The sequence below is a fragment of the Manis pentadactyla genome, chromosome 2, assembly GCF_030020395.1.
Source record: "Manis pentadactyla isolate mManPen7 chromosome 2, mManPen7.hap1, whole genome shotgun sequence".
Classification (NCBI taxonomy): Eukaryota; Metazoa; Chordata; class Mammalia; order Pholidota; family Manidae; genus Manis; species Manis pentadactyla.
Window position 1 is genome coordinate 87,926,154 of NC_080020.1, and position 19,701 is coordinate 87,945,854.

Genomic DNA, 19,701 nt, shown 5'->3' on the forward strand with positions numbered 1-19,701 from the left:
GGTAAACTGCAAACACTTTTTTTCCTTTTATATTCCCCACTTTAAAAGTAACTTTTAGGTTACTACAAAGTAGGAAGTAGCCACATTAAAATGAGTTAAGGTATAAAGAAGTAAAAAGACCACAAACTTTATTAAAAGTAAGTAAAAGTAACATAGAATATGTACAGATGGCACATGGTGCCAATTTTATTTGCAGATATTATAGTATTCCATCCAACTAAAATTCACAAGTTACACCTTTGCCACAGCCTTGGCTAAATCTTGAAGTAGTGCAGAATTTAGCTGTGCTAGAGTGCTAATTTTAGCATGCTTAGATGTGGCATACTTGTTCTTGATAGTCTGAAAGAGAAAAGTATAGTAATTAGTGGAGAAGGAGAAAACACCAGATGATCTTATGGTACAGACATTCACTTAAAAATAAGCTATGCATTAGTGGGCATGAAGTCTTAATTATTTTCACTTTTTCCTTCCAACATCCTACACTGCCCCGATTGACTTACCATGTGCTTTGTAAGCCCACGATTCACCATGACTATATTCTTAGCCAGGTGTTGCATAATAAGAAGAAGGGAATCTTCAGTGTATGACAGGTAATGCTGGAGAGTTGGTGTCTAAGATAGCAAAAGTTAATGTTAATAATGCTCATCAATAATGATTTTCCATAAAATTTCTAGATGTTATTCAAGAGCAGGGTAGGGAGATGGATAATGTATGACTGACTATAATGAAATTTAAGATAAGCCTAAGGTCCCATCTTCCCCAGGTGCTCTTCTTTCATACTCCTCTAGGGTCCTGTGCTTTAACCTATTGAACATTAATGTGCTCAAACCCAAGAAGTTTTGGAATTGCTGATTTGTCCACCCCAAAGCTGGACTCCAAATTCCTTGAAGCCAATTTTCTCATTCACAGTTCTGCTATTAGGGCCTACAGTAGCACATGGCACATAGAAGTATGTGTTGAATCGATGATTTTGAACAAACTTCTAGCATGTGATTTGGCCTGCCTGAGCTTCTCCATCTGTAAAGTGTAGCAGCTGCTCTGCCTTTCTCAGAGGGGTTCAGAAAGATGAAAGTAGGTAACAAAATGGAAGCATTCTGCGAAGACACTGCAAATAAGATCATTTTCAATCATTTCCTCAGTAGATGCCACATTTAGGAGTCATTTAAATTGCCCTTTAATGAAAACAGTTCTGTACTCAGGCAACACTTTCTAAGTGTAGGGCTAACCTAGGTCTGTGGGACAGAGCTTACCCATTCACCATTATCAAGAATTTTCAGTGCTAAGCAAAAAGCTCCTGCTGCAATCTGAGAAGGAGGAAAGTGCACCATATCGTAGTCCAACATAGTTAGTTCCATCAGGTATTTGGCCAAAGTATGTTGCTCAACATCAACCTGGAACAAAACCCACAGGTCACTGAGCTTCTGTTAGAGATCTCTGCATTTGCACTAAGTGGTATGCCCATTAAGTGTACTAAAGAAGTTTGCCTATAAACTCTCAAATACAATTGCCCATAAAGGCCTTGATGATAATATTAATGTGCAGCCTGATTAGAAATAAAGAACATCTTTATCTCTTCCTCATGTACTTAGGTATATAAGTCAATTGAATTAGATCTGCTTAGCCAGCAGTTTATTACCTAATTAATTTTTCTAAAGGGTTCTCAAGAAATCTGTACCTCTCCAATCTTAGATGCTCTCCGCAGGAAATGCAAGGGTAGAGGCCGACCCAGTCCAAAGTTTAAAGCCCTTAGAATCTTCATTTCCATCTGTCTGATTTGGTACTTAGTGTATGTGTTGTCAGTCACAAAGGCAAAGTCACCAATTTCCGGAGGGTACATTTCTTCATATTTGCTTGCAATAAACATGGCCGTGACACCAACCAGCTGTAGCATCTTCTTGGGCACACAGTTGTTCTGCAGTGGGAATGTCAATTGGATGAATAAATAATATGCATTTGAAAAAGGACACAGAGCTATAAAGGAAAGATGGGAAAGACACACTCCTACAGCAAAATCAATGACGCCTTAACTTTCAAGACAGACTTCAGCTGAAAGCCTATTTGTTATGACTTACCTAAGACCCTTGAAGAGAGAGAACCCTCAATTACTGAATTATTCTTACCTGCATGAACCGATCAATAATGGAAACAGTCATGTACATGGTCTCCTGCAGTAATCTGAATTTCATTTGAACCTGTACTAGCCAGTCAATTAGGATGGCTCTCATGTTTCCAGTGACTTCACGACCCAGTAGGTATTTTGGTCTGACTGCTTGCTCTTCCTGCAAAAGAAATGCTCATTATCCTTAGAAGCAAGACTTCATGTGACAATTCTGACCAAAAATATCAGTCACCACAGAAGGGCTCTGGAGCATTTAGAATCTCTAACAGTTCTTAACCTTATTAATTATTCATATGGTCACTACAAACACCTCTATCATTGAGGAAGAAGAAAGCAAATATTAAATATGACAGTACGATCTGCCATTATGAAAAACCTGTCGCACTGTGTTCAACTCACGATCACTGCTGCTCGCGTCACACCCTGTGCCCAGTTCTTCCAAATAAAGATACCCTGCTACCTCTCAGATATTTTCACTTAAGGCTCTAAACCCAGGAACCTGAGGCTTTATGAGGGAGAGAAAATAGCAGCAGCTCCCAGATCAGCTGAAGCCCATGAGTTATCACTTTCTTGCTCCAGGATTTAAACCCAAAAAACACCACGGGTAAGGAGAATAATGAACCATCAAAAACCAGCATATCCATCTGCTAAAGCTACTCCTCCAGTTTAACACAAACTTTTAAAAAGGGAAAAGAAACCCATAGCAGAAGGCTGGTCCTGTAGAAAATGAAGATGTTCCAAAGAACTAGGCAAGAGACTAAGATGCTAATGACGTCAAGAGAAGAGAATGCATTGTAAACAAACATTGGGTAAATGTGGTAACTATACAGCTTTATGTTGTTAAGTGTATAGAACGCTTTCTTGATTTTTGGGGAAAGGGCAAATGCCACTAATAACAAGTTTCAGAAGTGGGATGAAATGGAAGGGAACTAAACACTTTAGATTTTGAATGTACTCCTCTTGAACCCAAAGAATAATTTCCCTGATATTGCATGCACATTAGCCACATTGACCTAAAACACCTTGTGTTGGGGCTAGCTATATTCTTTCCAGCACATTCTCCATCGCCTTCTATCTCCTGCTTGTTATCGTCCTTATACCCAGAGTATGGGACTTGTCTGCTCCTAACTGCGATAGATAAAAATGTAACACTAAATCTGTGGACTTCTCATTAGAGAGAGCCATGACAGTATTCACTCTCACTTTGAACTTTCTCTCTTCGAAATGGCAATCCATTGGCTTGTTTAGTGATTTTTATTTTTGCTATTCCATGAAGGAGAATTTGAAAATGGAATCTACTGTTAAGAAGTTGCTCATGTCCTGCTTGTATTATTGTAAACTGTTAGTGGAAAATATCTTTAACAAAGCTAGATGCAGTTTAGAAAATAACAGAGAGTCCAATAACAATACAGACCTCAAGTTGTCTCAGATAAGTATAGATATCTTTCACATATTCACTACAAAGGTTTGGATCAGCTCCATCTTCTGCATCAACATCACTCACTGCAAGAATTACATCAGAGAAAGCCTGACACAGATATTCTTCTGCAGGGGCACATCCAGATGTTTCCATTGGGCTTGGAGAGGGAGTGTCAACCTTGAAACAGAGAGACCTTTTGAAATAACAGCAAAGAGGAACATACATTCTGGGAAGGAAGTTCAGATAATTGGTACTAACTCAATAAACCATCTACCAAATAAACATGTATTTTATTTTCTTATTGGAAAAGTATCTCATTTCCAAATGTATTCAATTTCTCTTCAGAAAGTGATTAATATGAAAAGTGAAATGCCAACTCAGACTGACCCAGTTTGAAGTCTGCACAACCTTAATGTTAACATGTAAAATAAGAGAAACAGCAGATAAATTCATATTCTAGACTTTCCTGCAAAGGAAACTGATAAGTAATGAATCTATTTATCAGCACCATGTGAAGTTAACCCAAATGAATGACAAGTCAGTCTTTAGTCTTTATTTCAAAACATGGACTGCTTCTCACTGCTCAGAACACAAGTTCTGTCCTGACGACTGCTGGGGATTAACTGATTTGATATCATTAACCATTTCCTTCAAGCTCCAATCATCTCATTGTTCAAACAGTTAGCAAGCACTTTCTTCAAGGTAAGCTTTGTGCTAGGCACTGGCTTTATGGTGTTCTCAGGAGGCTCTGAGTTTATAAGAGAAGTAAATTAAGTAAGGAGATTAATTATAGGAACAAGGATAGGGAAGTTAGGGAAAGCTTCAGGAGTTGACATTTGAGCTGTTTTGAAAAAAGGAAATATTATTAGCTAAATGAAAGAGGATGGAAAAGCAAAGGCAAGAATGTTTCAAGAAAATCTCAGGTAGTTTGGTATAGCCAGTTAAAGACTATGTATGCTACAGGTTTCATGTACTATGCCCAGAAGGTCAACACTAAAGCAACAGCCTCGGATCCCTTACCCTTAGTTATAAGGAACTGGGGCTGAATGATTTTTCAGATCATTTTCCCAACCAGTTTTAACTAAGTTTTTAAAATTAGAGATTTAGAATGCAATTCATATAATTTCAGCAAAGCAGCCTCTTCTAGATGGCCTGTTTCTTCTTTCATAGGAGTAGGTATATTAACATACCTGGTATTTAATTAAAAGTCCTTAGTTTTTGAGACTTAAGTGTTAACTGATCTTCTGCTATTTTTCCTTTCTGCTTTATATACACTATATATTCCAATGTTACAGGCTTTAATTAGTCAGTGGTCACATTGAGTAAAAAAAAAAAAGATTCAAGAGAACAATCTGTTTCCAATCAATAAATTCTAGTGAGAGATGGCTTGTACCAAAGACGGCAAAATCTTTTAGTCCAGGCAGCTACTACCCAATACATTAACAAAGGGGAACAATGTAACAAAATCCTTTAAGTATAGGTTCTGAAGCCAGACAGCCTCGGTTTGAATCCAGTGTCACCGATTAGATGTATGTAACAATATTAACTAAGAGAGTATATATGTGAGTTAATACGTGTAAAGTGCTTAGCAGGAGGTAGTCGTAGCACTCTGCAAGTATTAAATTCAAATGCTATTCCCTGCATTAGGAAAATGAGGGGAAGGAACTATCAACAGACTCTAAAACAGTTAAATAAGTTTACCAAAATAGGCTCAGGCGAAAGTTTTTCTTCTTTAACAGGCTCAGGTTGTGGCTCTGGCTCAGGTACAGGCACAGACACGGGGGCCTTTTCCAGAGGTTTTGGTATTTTTTTAGCAGTAACTTTTCCAGCAGCGAAAGGTTTTGCTTCCTGTGGATGAAAGGGAATGGAATGTTTCTCCATCAGGGGTCACAGTTGGAAGGTGGACTCACACAGAGGTTGGGCCAGAAGAGTTACCTTTTTCAGAGGCAGTTTGGCCTGTGGCTGTTCACTGACTTTGTTACCGATGTCTCCAAGAGCTGTTCTCGGCCTCAGTCCGGGCTTAGAGGCTGCAGCGGTAGCCACAGGCACGCGCTTTGCGCCTGCCATACTGAGCTTCGCCTTACTTTCAGTATTTATTTTCGTGTTCTGAAAAGAGCAAGACCACTTTGAAAGCTGGCCCAGCCAGGTTAGAGTAAGATAAGGTTAATCAAGGTGGGACAAAAAGAAGTTCTCGGGAGAAAAGCCGCTGTAAATGGGAACCAGTGGAAGCTTGGGTTCCAGGGTCTCTGCTATCTCTGTGATAAGTCAGTTTCCTCCCAGAACCTTTTCGCTCACCTATTAAGGAATTGCCTGTCTTAAAATACCACCAATTTACGTTTAAAACGAATTCGAAAAGCCTCTAATTGCAAGCACCTTCTTTCCGGGAAGGGGGTTATGCAGTTGGTGGGAGCCCATCACCTTTTAAAAAAGGTTTTCTGTAGGCCCACCACTTTCCTCGGCCCCGCTCCCCATTTATTCGAGGCCCGTCCCGTCTCTTTCTCACTCTTCTCTCTGTTCGCCGGTACCCTAAACTACCCCACCATGCCAGGGACCCACCGACCCTCCAGTCTCCTCCGGCAGGCGGCACAGGATGAGAGGTCAGGAAGCCAGCGAGGAAGGCCGCGGTTATTCACTGCCCGCAGCAACTTACCCTGGTGATGCGGAGGGCCATGGCTTCCTCTTCACCAGGCAGCAGCTCGGTGAGGAGGGGCAGAGCGCTGGAGCCCCGACGCGCAGGAGACCTGAACCCACCACCGACCTACAGCCGTTCCTCCGCAGCACACCGGGAGGAGCCGGCTCTGCCTCGAGTTTAAACCCAGCACCGCTCCCTCCCTATTGGTCCGTTCGTGGCACTCGCTCCCTTCCCATTGGGGCTGCCAGTTTCTCCGAGAATGCGTTTCCAGGGCGATCGCGCGATGACGTTGAGAGGGGGCGAGGCCAGAGCGAGGCTGCGGCCCCCTAGTGCGCGGTCGGGCCCGCAAGTAGTTTGGCTAGGCGCCTGCGCTCTTGGGCAGCTGCCGGTACCAGTTGGAGAGGGGAACCGCGCGTGCGCAACCCGTCTGCAGAGGAGGGCGTGTGCGGCGTCCTAGCTAGCGGAGGCGGACAGCCAGTGGCCTTAGAAAAGTGACAGTGGAAGAGCCGCAGTTTGAGAACGTGAGACGCTTTCGTGGCTCCTACTCCTACTTTCTTCTACAGTGGTTTGTAGCAGAAAGGCTGTTAAATGCATTCTTTCCTTTGCTCATTCCAACAGCACTCGGGTGGAGGAATTGATGCGCGGAGAGGCTTTGGTGATTTTCCCAGGATCACAAATTAGTAATACGGGGACTCAGATTAGGTTTTTTATTTTTGATCCTTGATGTTTGTTTGCACAACATAATTGTTTCTTAAGAATATTGTCAACATCTTAACCTTCCAGATTACTTCAATAAAATTGTTTACCAAAGCCAATATTTTTTAGCTTTTTATTTGAAAATAATTTTGTAAATCCCAGGGCAAAGTACCTCTAGAACCTTTATCAGTCAAAGGGAGAAATATAGTTTAAAGCCTATTTATTGCCTTGAAACTGCAGTCCGGGCCATCTCTTCTGCTCCCGCAGAAGCAAGCAAGGACCTCCCCCTAACCTCTCAGGTTCGGATAAGCCCTTGGTTGCCCAGGTAATTATCCATTGATATGGAGATGAACTTCTCTCTACTCCTTAGGATATGCAAATGAACTAAAGCCAGGCGAGATATTCTGGAAATATTACAGTTTCACCCACAAATTTCAAATTTGGAAAAGTTGAAGACAAAAATCTTACAAGAAGCGCACATATATACCGTTTATCCAAATTCAGCTATCCTTAACATTTTACTTTGCTTTGTCATTTACTTATTTGCTTTCTCTACAGAGATCTGTTTATATATAACTATATAAAAAGGTTTTTCTGAAATATTTAAGGGTAATGTATATAATGGCCCTTTATCTCTCAATTCTTCAGTGTGTATTTCCTAAGAGAAAGGTATATTCTCTTACATAACTAAAATATAGTTATCGACTTTATAAATTCATATTATCATAATACTTTATTATAACATTGTAATATTATGTTTTATTCCAGTTTCATCAGTTGCCCTAATAAGTGTTCTTTTATAGCGTTTCCCCTCCTCCAGGACAGAATCCCCCTGCAACTAATAAGACCATGCTCCTCAAGTTTCCCACTAGACTTCACATCCCTTCACAGCAGCTCTTGCTTAGGAACTCTTGAAGCCATTGTCTTATTGCCTGTGGGCTCTGAGTAGCTGAAGCTGCTAAAGAACATAAACTTTGAATGAGCCTGGCATGCCAGGCCTTTAAGGACTGATGACCCCTTCCTCACTATGGTACAGTGAAGTTTCTTTTAGCACAGTAGCTCTCACCCGGGGAACATCTCACCCACAGGGAACATCTCGTCCCACAGGGACATTTGGCATGTTTGGAGACATTTTTGGTCGTCACAACAGGAACAGTGCTACTGACATCCAGAGGGTAGAGACCAGAGATACTGCTAAACACCCCACGGTGCCTGGGACAGTTCCCACCTCACAAACACAGACACAAAGATTTATCTGCCCAAATTGTCAATAGTCCAATAAAACCAACTTGTGACATTCTGCCAACTATTTACATACCTATAGGCTCGTTTCTATTCAGAATGCTAATTCTTTTGATGCTTAATTAGCGTAAGTATAATGGATCACCTCTTTCTTTATAACACTTAAAAACTTTTGACTTCTCTGGGAGCTTGTACTCAGTGTTCTTTTCCCTGTCAACGTTAATAGTGCCACCTACTAACCAGGCATTGTTCTAGGTGCTGGGAACACAGCTCTAAACAAAGAGATGAGGTATCCACTGTCATAAAGCTTATGTTCCAGTAGGACAGACAGACAGACAGACAGAGAGAGAGACGAAACAAGTAAATAAGTACGTCAAGTAAAAAATAGTACTAAGTGCTAGGCAGAGGGTGAAAAGAAAGTGATGCAAATAGAGTGACTGGGTAGCTACTTTAGATTTGGTCAGGGACAGTCAAAGGCAGTGGCATTTAAGCTGAGGCTCAACAAGAAAAACATTGCAGATAGAGGAAATAGCATGTGAAAACCCAATGACAGGAATGAGCTTGTCATGTTCAGGCAAATCGGTGTGGCCAGAGCATGGGATGGGGGTGGGGCAGAGTAGAGATGAGATTAAAGAAATTGGAAAGGGTAAAATTATATAAATCCTTACAAACCAAGGTAAGGATTCTGAGCAGTGGAAGCCTTTGGAGGGTTTTAAACCAAGGTGTGCCATAATCTGTCGTTCAAAAAGATTACTTTGTCACTGTGGAGGAACTGTTTGTAGGTAGGGAGAAGGGGGAAGTAAGAAGAGAAACAAAGGGGGCCATTAAGAGGCTATGGTAGGAAGTCAGGCAAAAGATGAGGGCTTCCATGGTACTAGTAGCGCTAGAGAAAGGTGGGTTCTGGATTTTTGTAGAGGAAGACATACTAGGTCTTGACGGCTTGCATGCTTCGAGTGAGAGAAAAAGGAATCCAGGATAACTCCTAGATTTTGGTACGAGTAACTGAAACATAAGACTTAGGCACGAGTAGTTTTTAGGGGATAGCAAGTTTTGGATAGGAGATCAAGAATTCTACATTTGGAATGCTTAGAGATACACAAGAGGAGAAGTTCACTAGGCAGAGGTTAGGATGGAAGCTGAAGTCTTCTTTTGCTGTAAATAGTATCTGAACCCGACCCTGATGCAGATAAGGTCGTGTAAGAGAAGGAATTTAAAGAGTAGATGCCCAGGAGCAAGCCCTAGGGCCCTTCCTGTTTAAACATTGAACAGAGTGGGAGAAGCCAATTAAGAAAACAGGGCAAGAAACTCTAGAAAGTTAGGAAACCAAACAGTGGTATCTTAGAAACCAGAAGGCAGGATTTCATGGGGTGGATAGGGGTTTAACATGATGGACTGAATATATATATTTATCTCTGTTTTTTTCCCTGAAGATAGGAAATGTTTTTTAAAAAAATGCATAAACTTGCAAAAATAGGTGAGGAAACAATTATGACATTTTGGAAGCAGGAAAGCACTTGAAAAGTGCTTTGAAAAGCATTGAAAAGTGGTAATGAAAGTACCAGACAGCCCAAGAAAGCTGAAATTGAAACTGGCAGTGGAAAGCTAAGAAGCAAACTGTTTCATGCAAGTCTCAGGAATCAGAGGCACCAGAGCCTATGAAAGTAGTGGTGTAGGTGGAGCTGAAAACTGGAAAGGTTGATTCCCTCCTGTATATCTGAGAGTAGAGAGGGCAGCCTCTTCCTGGTCCTGGCAAATGACTGGAGGCTTAATGTTCTGGAGGGGCTGAACTAAAGGAATTCTGGATTTCAGACACTAGGCAAGCTTAGGGGGGATGAAGTGAAATTCATCATACCTAAAGGTAAGACCTCCAGTTCTCTTCTTTCACTCAGTCCCATAGATGCAGGCAGCTGAAAATATACCCTTCTAAACAAGATGAGAGCATGCTTGTCTGTCTGTGGAATGGACTAGCCCAAGAGAAAAGTCTTAAAAGTACTGATAGTTAGAATGTACAGTGAAATGGCTTGGTCACCCTTTAAATGATGCTTCCTACTTGACATGCTTGCACACTGACACAACTTCTGATGAGTATTTTAGTGTCTATTCTTAACTATTAGCCAGTCAAGTAGTACCAGACATTCAAGGAAATCCTCCAACTTGAAGAGAAGAGATCAAAACAAAACACGAAAATAAACTCCAAGTGAACAGGCAATTCAAGGAGTAGAAAGCTAAAAAATAAAAATAAATTACCATCAACATCATCAGAGAAATAAAAAGATAATCATCCACAAGCAAGTTTTTAAGAGCGCTCTGGGAAATTACAAATATGAAAGCAAAAATTAAAAATGCTGTAGCAGGTCTGAGAGAGAAAGTCAAAGAAGTTTCCCAGAAAAAAAAAGATAAAAATACAAAGAGATGGACTATAGAAAAGGCAAGAAAATTAGAGGATCATTTGTCAAGCTCTGACACACAGCTAAAAGGAGTTCCAGGAAAACAAAATAAAACAAAACAGAGAAAATGCAAGGAGAAAATTATTAAATAAATTATATAAGAAAACTTCCCAGAACTGACAAACCTATGAGTTTCACAAATCCATGCCTGAGTGCCCAGCACAATAAATGAAGAAAAAGACTCATCCTGTGGCACACTGTGCTGGACAGCATTAAGAATAAATAAAGAGAAGATCCTAATAGGAGACAAAATCAGAAAGCATGCAAAGGATCCAGAATCAGTATGTAATTGGACTTTAAACAGCAATGTTGAAAACTAGGAGATTCTGAGAAGTTATTTTTAATTTAGAATTTTGTACTTGGCTAAACCATCAAGCAACCATGAGATGTAGGATAAAGGCATTTGCAGGTTTACAATGTCTAAAAAATTATCTCCCATGTATCCTTTCTTAGGAAGTTACTGGAGTATATAATTTCACCAACAAGGATGAAACTTTTAAAAAGAGAAAGATTGTGGGATCTAAAAACAGTTCCAAGACAGGAGAAAGGCAGAGGAAATTTCCAAGTCTTAGATGATCCTAGGCTGGTAATTTTCAGGAGGCCTGGAGAGCAAGCACTGCACATTGGAAAAGAACAATGATTGTGGGCTCAAAGTGGGACATTTTCAAGCAAAAAAAATGAACTTGATAGATTACCTGAAGTATTGGAACATACTAGACAGAGAATTCTGCAGAATTGGAGATAAGTTAGTATAGGTAGAGACAAAACTAGGCAAGTGAAAATAAGGCAATATTAAATCTGGAGCAAACTAGGACTTGATAAAAGGAAAAAAAAGAAATGTAACCTAATATAGTACACAGGGTGCTCTGGTAAATCATATAGCCATAATAATATAAACAATGAATATTGATTTAACCAAAAATTATACTGCAATGATATTTTAAGAGAAGAGAGGAAGAAATGTGTATGAGTGTGCATATGTGCTGGTGGTGGTATAAAATTGCTAAACCCTTATCTTGCATTGTAAAAAGTTACTTGGTAATTGTTAAAACTGTATAACCAAAAAATAGCAGCATAAGGACATTCAGAATTATGACTATAAGTGTCAAATCACACAGTTAAGAGGATAGAAAATAATTCCTTTTAGAAAGCAGGAATAGGGGCCAGGGCTGTGCTGATTCTATTCCAAGTTTTAAAGAATTATTTGATGTCTTAAAACTATGCACATATGTAACTGAATAAAAGAGTGGTTGATTGTACTGGCTGAAAATCAGGGACACTCACACTAAGAAACAGAAATAGAAATTAGAAAAGAAGACTCAGGATACATAGAAACATCATGAAATAAGTTCTTCAGTTACATACACTGTCTCATTTGTAGAACTGGTGTATATTTTAACCTCTTACCATTGTCCCTTGACTTTTTGATAGCAATTTTGTCATTTTTATTTATTTTTTTAAATGCTATATGTAACATAACAAGTAAATGTTATACAATAAAGAAAAAGTGCCCCTCCACAAAAGAAAAATCTATTAAAAGGTTCTTGGGTATATCCTTTAAGAATATTCTATGCACATAAAAGCTTTTTTAGATTTTAAAACAATCTTTAAATCTCTTTTTAAACAACGCATCACTTAAGTTTATTCAACCAATAAATACTTTTTGAGCTTTGTGTTTTTTGTTTGTTTGTTTTTTGTTCTAATTAATTAATTAGTTTTGTTGTCATTAATCTACAATTACATGAAGAGTATTATGTTTACTAGGGTCCCCCCTTCACCAAATCCCCCCAACAAACCCCATTACAGTACTGTCTCCATCAGTGTAGTAAAATGCTGTAGAATCATTATTTGTCTTCTCTGTGTTGCAGGGCCCTCCCCATGCCCCCCTCCACATTATACATGCTAATCGTAATGTCCCCTTTCTTTTTCCCCACCCTTATCCCTCCCTTCCCTCCCTTTCTCCCCAGTCCCTTTCCCTTTGGTAACTGTTAGTCCATTCTTAGGTTCTATGATTCTGCTGCTGTTTTGTTCCTTCAGTCTTTCTTTGTTCCTATAGTCTTTGGGTTTGAGGTGAGTCTCTTGTAAGCAGCATAGAGATGGGTCTTGCTTTTTTATCCATTCTATTATTCTGTGTCTTTTGATTGGTGCATTCAGTCCATTTACATTTAGGGTGATTATTGAAAGATATGTATTTATTGCCATTGCAGGCTTTAGATTCATGGTTGCCAAAGGTTCAAGGTTAGCTTCTTTAGTATCTTACTGTCTAACTTAACTCACTTAATTGAGCTATTTTAAACACTGTCTGGTCATTCTTTATTTCTCTCCCTTCTTATTCCTCCTCCTCCATTCTTTACATGTTGGTTGTTTTATTCTGTGCTCTTTTGTGCTTCCTTTAACTGCTTTTGTGGGTAGTTGATTTTATTTTTTGCCTTTAGTTAGTATTTGATTGTTCTGCTTTCTTTGCTGTGATTTTATTTTCTCTGGTGACATCTATTTAGTCTTAGAAGTGCTCCCATCTGGAGCAGTCCCTCTAAAATACCCTGTAGAGGTGGTTTGTGGGAGGCAAATTCCCTCAACTTTTGCTTGTCTGGGAATCGTTTAATCCCTCCTTCATATTTAAATGATAGTCGTGCTGGATACAGTATTCTTGGTTCAAGGCCCTTCTGTTTCATTGCATTAAATATATCATGCCATTCTCTTCTGGCCTGTAAGGTTTCTGTTGAGAAATCTGATGATAGCCTGATGGGTTTTCCTTTGTAGGTGACCTTTTTTCTCTTTGTGGCTGCCTTTAAAACTCTGTCCTTGTCCTTGATCTTTGCCATTTTAATTATTATGTGTCTTGGTGTTGTCCTCCTTGGGTCCTTTCTGTTGGGAGTTCTGTGTATTTCCGTGGTCTGATCGATTATTTCCTCCCCCAGTTTGAAGAAGTTTTCAGCAATTATTTCTTCAAATACACTTTCTATCCCTTTCTCTCTCTCTTCTTCTTCTGGTACCCCTATAATGCAGATATTGTTCCTTTTGGATTGGACACACAGTTCTCTTAATATTGTTTCATTCCTGGAGATCCTTTTATCTCTCTCTGCGTCAGCTTCTATGCGTTCCTGTTCTCTGGTTTCTATTCCATCAATGGCCTCTTGAATCTTATCTATTCTGTTTATAAATCCTTCCAGAAATTGTTTCATTTCTATAATCTCCCTCCGGACATCTGTAATCTCCCTCCGGACTTCATCCCTTAGCTCTTGCATATTTCTCTGCAGCTCCATCAGCATGGTTATGAGCTTTATTTTTAATTCTTTTTCAGGAAGACTGGTTAGGTCTATCTCCTTCTCAGGGTTTGCCTCTGTGATCTTGGTCTGTATCAATTTCTTCTGCCTTTTCATGGAGATATATATATTTGTGGGGAGCTGGCGTGTGTGTTGGGAAGAGAAAAGTCCCTTCTTGCCAGTTTATGGCCTTCCTCTCCTGGGAGAACAGCGGCCTCTAGCAGCTTGTGCTGGGCAGCTGTGTGCAGACGGGGCTTTGGATCTTGCCCGGCCGCTATAGGGTTTATTTAGCTCTGCAGTTGCTGTGGGCGTGGCCTGCCTCAGGCTGCTGCTCCAATATGGCTGAGCCGCGTTGGAGGGGGAACAGGTGGGAGGCCGTTTATTGCGGTGAGGGGCCTCTGAGCTGCACTGCAGGGGTTTGGGTGCCCAGGGTTCCCCAGGATTCACAGCTGCTGGGCTAAGTGTCCCAGGGTGCTTCTGTCCAGCTGTGGGGTCCCTGTCCCTTTAAGACTTTCAAAAAGCACTCGCTTTTCTTTGTCCCAGGAGCGCTGGCTGCGGGGACCCGCTCACAGGTCTTACTGTCCTGTTTCCCTAGTTTCCCGCACCCCACGCCCGCACTGTGTGTCTGTGCTCTGGTGCGGATGGCTAGGGCTGGGTGATTAGCAGTCCTGGGCTCCCTCTCCCTCCCCGCTCCGACTCCTCTCCTCCTGCCGGGAGCTGGGGTGAGGGGCCTCGGGTCCCGCCGGGCCACAGCTTGTATCTTACCCCCTTCGCAAGGCACTGGGTTCTTGTGGGTGTGGATGTGGTCTGGCTGTTGTCCTGTGTCTTCTGGTCTCTCTTTTAGGAATAGTTGTATTTGTTGTATTTTCAAAAATATATATGGTTTTGGGAGGAGATTTCCGCTGCTCTACTTACGCCACCATCTTGGTTCTCTCTGAGCTTTGTGTTTTACACACTATGCTAGATTCTAGGGATACGTGCTTTTAAGGTGCTTAACATTCCTACAGATACGTAGATAAACCATCACAGTATGATTGCGTTAAGACAGGATTTCTTTCTCCCATCAGCCCTTTATTTTCTTTCTTTCTTCATCTTTCATGGGCAGGAGGCTTTGGTTAAAGAGACAAGAATTTCATTAGCATCGTAACTGTATTATAAGCATTTTGGTTGCAGGTCCTAAGAACACAATTCCAATTAGCTTAAATTATAAAGGAAGCTTAATTGGTTCTCAAAACTGCAAAATCCAGGGAGTACTTAGTTTCAGGCTTGGTTGATTCCAGTCTCAAGCAAAGGAGACTGTCTCTCCAGGTCTTGTGCTTTCCCTCTTTGAACTTAAAGAATCTTTAAATCTTTAGAGAGAAAAAAAAATAGAATACTGTATTGAGAGAGCAAGAAGCCCAAGCTACCTCTCCTCCTACCCCCACTCCTCTGCATGTAGGTGTGTAGCCTGGGGAACATGCAAATAGGTTTATAGAGGTTAAGTGTTAAAGAACTGGTATTTGAGAATGAAAAAAAATGTTATATTTAGATGTGGTCTGCATGTATTTAAATTTCTCTTGAATTGGCTAGCATGCCAAAAACACGTGTCCTCAGCACTGAGGCTCTATTTATTATAATTAATTAAGCAGTCTAGCAAGGGGAACTTGGTTGTTTTGTTAACAGATACTGCTTTGGGAGTTAAGTTATACCCCCTGAGGTGAAGTATTTCACAACTAAATATGATATTTAATCATACTTAGTTGTATTTATTGTATTACTATATTTATACATTAATAATCCTAACTGAAGAATCTATTACAAGCCTAACTGGTAATACCATCAGTTTGATGAATTAAGTGACGGCAAGAAGACAGAGGGAGATAAAAGGGAATGAGGAAGAGGACGGGCAGGTCCTAAGAGAGGAGGCCTGAGAGAAAAGTGGTGGAGAATGACAGAGGGCCTGCACTAGTCCAGGAAACTGAAGTAGGATTCTCTTTGATTGTCTACCCTGGTGTATCTGAGAGTACTCTGCCCAGTAATCAGTCTTGCATAGTGAGGAATCTTTATTGAAGGCTGAGTAGCCTGAGACTCTTAAGACTGGGGCTGAGCAACAAGGGGTACAGTATAGCAGAAGGTCAAAAGCACAATTTTAGTTTTTCCTTGGGCCCAGTTACATTTTTCAGTCAGCTGCTGGGTGAGGTTAGAGGTGGGAGTAGATGGAAGGTGCCATTGATCACCCAAAAATTCTGTGATGTTCTTAGCTGAGGAACCTGTGATAGGGAAGAACTTACAAGGACAGCAGTCTAGTCCAGGTGGCTCCCTTCTGCTGCTCTTCTTAGCAAAGACAACAGAAACTCCCTTAACTTTCGCCTCCCCTTAATCCCCGCTCTGCCAGGCACTTACTCCCTAAACTCACTCCTCCTTGCCTGCTAGCTTGCATGTAGGAATGTTACAGGTACAGAAGCAGAAAGATATATATTGCTCCCTTTGCCTTTGATCGGGGCTTAGACTTCTGGGAGATTACTCCCCTCTGAGCCCATTGGTTTGAAATAAAGCCTCAACACTCCAAGACCTCCGAGTGTGGCTTGGTTCTTCTGTCAGTGATCCAGTCCAGGCTTTCCAGTATTTTCTGTAACACCTGAAGCCCAGAGTTTAAGCAGATTTGTCATGTAGCCAGGACGTGGACAAGTCAATCTTCAAAAATCATAGCTAAGCTCCTCTGTTTTTTCCTTGGTTATGAAAAATGTATACCCTCTCCTCCTTAAGGGTTTATCTCATCTCCTAGAAGAGTTTTCTTTCTCTTCTGAACTCAGAGCATTATTACATTTACCAGCATGTATTTCTTCATTCTCTTTTGCTTATTTTTATATGCTCAGTAACTATAGCCTTCCTGTAACGGCAAAGACCATATCAAATGTCCTTGTATCATCCACCCTGCTGTATACATATTAGGCAGTTTAATGCATCTCTTGACTAAATAGGTAGCTTTAACAAAGGACTGCAAGGGATCATATATTCACTGGGTCCAAACCCCATCATTTTGAGTCAGAGAGTATGTGACTGGCCCTTAGCTCACAGCTATGGCAGAGAGTCTGATTCCAAGGCCAGTCAGTGTCCAGCCCACTCTGTCAGTTTGCAGTATTTCATATTGGTCACTCCTATCCTGCTCCTATGGAAAATCAAGACAACCCCATAATGGGAAGTCCTACTGAAGTAAGGCATTTGAACAGTGTGGTTGACCCTGAACATGGGTTTGAGCTGCATGGGTCCACTTACACGTGCATTAAAAAAAATAAATATATTGAAAAGTTTTTTTCGAGATTTGCAAGTTTGGAAAAATTTTCTTTAGCTCACTTAATTGCAAGAATACTATGTGATACATGTAACATATAAAATATGTGTTAACTGTTTATGTTATCAGTAAGGCTTCTGGTCAACAGTAGGCTATTGAGTTTTTGGGGAGTCAAATATTATACTTGGATTTTTGACTATGCCAGAGGTTGGCACCCCAACACCCATGTTATTCTATATGTCAGTTTAATTTACTTGGTGCTTTTTACAGGGCCAGACCCCCAAGATTACCTAACAGGTCTATGATTAACTTGTAACCATTTATTCAAGTATCCTCAATGCTCTGCCCCAACCTCCCTTTCTAATCATTGGCCTACTGAAAACCATGATTATGCAGAACTGAGCTAGTAATGGATTTACCCAGTTCACTCCAGGTGGAATTAATCCCTTTTCCAAATTTCCTATTGCACCAGTCCATCGGGTCTCTCACATGCTACTTCCTCTGTGAAGCTGCACCCAATTCCCTTCAGTTAAAAGTAGCCTCTCCAGGTTTTGAATTTTGCCACTCCCTTACAGCACTAAGTTTCTCTAAATCCTGAACTGTGGTTATACCTTTATTTTCCCTACCATGATAATCATATTAAATACAGGGTTTGTGTCTGATTCATTTCTTACTTTAAACATCAAACTCAGAATAAGAGGAAACGAACATGTTAACCTAGTCCAAGTCACCATCCTTTCTCGCTTGGGCTTTGGCAAAAGCCTTTTCTCTCTCCCCTAGATTCCACTCTCACTCTCCTACCCTGATCTTTTTGAAACACATCACCTCAGGTCAGTCCCTTCCCCAAAGCCCTTCAGGGGCCTTCCAAGTTCTCACTACACCATCGACCTAATTTTGCTGTCACACTGGTTAAGTACCTTCTACCTCAAATGCTTTACTGGACGCTTTCTCAGTCTGGAATTATGAATATCAGTAGAATTGTTTAGGATACTGGAGATTGTTTGCCTCCTTAACTTAAATCAGGTTCTAAATTCTTCCAAAGAGATCTTCTTTGGCCATTCTCTGGCTCCTGTCACTCTGTCCTCATTATTCTGCATTAGTTAAGACTGTCAATCCTGAATCCAGAGTGCCTGGTTTGGGAAGTTACCACTTATTATGTTTATAATTTGGGGCAAGTTAACTTTTTATGCCTGTTTCATCACTAAGACAATGAGGTAAGAATTATATATACTTATTGCTTACAATAGTGCCCATCTGGTACATGGTAAAGGTTCAGTAAGTTATTGTTTTTCTTTATAGTACTTATCACAGCCTGATATTTTTACATATTAGTCTGTCTCCTCTGCTAGAAAGTAAGCTCTATAAAAGGCAGGACTTTGTTTATCCCTAGTTCCTAAAGTAGTGTCTTGGTATAAAGGACTTCAATAAATTTTTGTTGAATATGAATGAATTTACTGAATGATAAAAAACCATAAACAAACTATTGAATTTTATTTTCTTAAACATAGCTAGTTTAGTTTTCCCATAACTATGTGAATATTAATATTGATAGACCTATCTGTAGAAAGGGGAAAACCTCCTTGGCCTTCAAATCCAAATGGAAAATATCTGTAAGTAAGACAATATATCCCTGAAAAATTATATTCCACTATACCACATTACTGAACTAGATCAGTTGAAGCAAACTTAATATACAGTAACACCGGAGTACTAGGAGAAAAAATGTGGGACGATTATGTTACGTGCTTAGTAGTGCCTAGTACACAGTAGTTGCTAGATTAATAATTACTAGCAAGCTATAAAAACACTTAATAAAATGTGATAATGTTGTTATAAAATATTTTTACACTTGTATACACCTGTGTAACCACCACCCTGATCGGGATAGAGAATATTTCTGTTACTCCAAAAAGGTCCCTCCTACACTCTTTCAACAATCTTTAGTTTTTTCCAAGGTAATTATGTGGCAGGCAGATGACCCCCCACCAAAAGTGTCCTTGCCCTAATACCCAGAATTTGAGAACGTGAACTTACTTGTTAACATGCTACATGGCAAAAGGGACTTTGAAGACCTTGAGATAGATTAATCTGGATTACCTGGGCCCAATATAACCACATGAGTCCTTAAAAGTAGAAGAGGAAGGCAGAACAGTGGGTCAGAGAAAGCCACAATAGTGGAAGAAGAGGCAGGAGAGATTTGAAGTGTGAGAAGCTCATGCCCCACTGTTGCTGGCTTCCATAATGATAAGCCAAGTAATGCAGGTGGCCTCTAGAAGCTGGGATCACCATCAAAAGAATGGGGACCTAAATTCTACAACCACAGGACTGAAGTCAGCCAACAATTTGAGTAAGGAAATAGATTCTCCCCTAAAGCCTTCAAGAAATGCAGCCCTGTAGCACTTTTGAGGCCAGTGAGACCCATTCTAGATTTCTGACCTACAGAAATAAATCTGTAACAATTTGTTATGATAGCAATAGAAAATTAATACAAACTACTTTCTATGTTCTATCATTACAGATTATTAGTCTTTGCTGTTCTTGGACTTCATATACATGGAATCATACAGTAAGAAGTCTTTTGTGTCTGGCTTCTTTCACTTACCAAAATGCT

General features: G+C 40.3%; 1 protein-coding gene across 1 annotated transcript; it reads right to left on the bottom strand.

The window, feature by feature from the left end:
* Positions 1-105: 105 nt before the first annotated feature.
* Positions 106-6,533, bottom strand: CCNB1 (cyclin B1). The gene is made up of 9 exons (XM_036887820.2): positions 6,190-6,533; positions 5,475-5,645; positions 5,241-5,387; positions 3,534-3,716; positions 2,121-2,279; positions 1,676-1,912; positions 1,251-1,391; positions 501-611; positions 106-339 (listed from the first exon to the last, which is right to left on the bottom strand). Exons 1-9 carry the CDS (start codon positions 6,208-6,210, stop codon positions 232-234), a joined length of 1,278 nt encoding a protein of 425 aa, XP_036743715.1. The 5' UTR covers positions 6,211-6,533; the 3' UTR covers positions 106-231.
* Positions 6,534-19,701: the final 13,168 nt, after the last annotated feature.

What these genes read in the sequence shown, in the direction of transcription:
- CCNB1 (XM_036887820.2), bottom strand. Translation starts at nt 6,210, where the DNA reads ATGGCCCTCCGCATCACCAGG. An exon ending in TGGCCCTCCGCATCACCAGG is followed by an intron (nt 5,646 to 6,189) that starts GTAAGTTGCTGC and finishes TGCTCTTTTCAG; the next exon opens with AACACGAAAATAAATACTGA. An exon ending in TTTCGCCTGAGCCTATTTTG is followed by an intron (nt 3,717 to 5,240) that starts GTAAACTTATTT and finishes CTCTGTTTCAAG; the next exon opens with GTTGACACTCCCTCTCCAAG.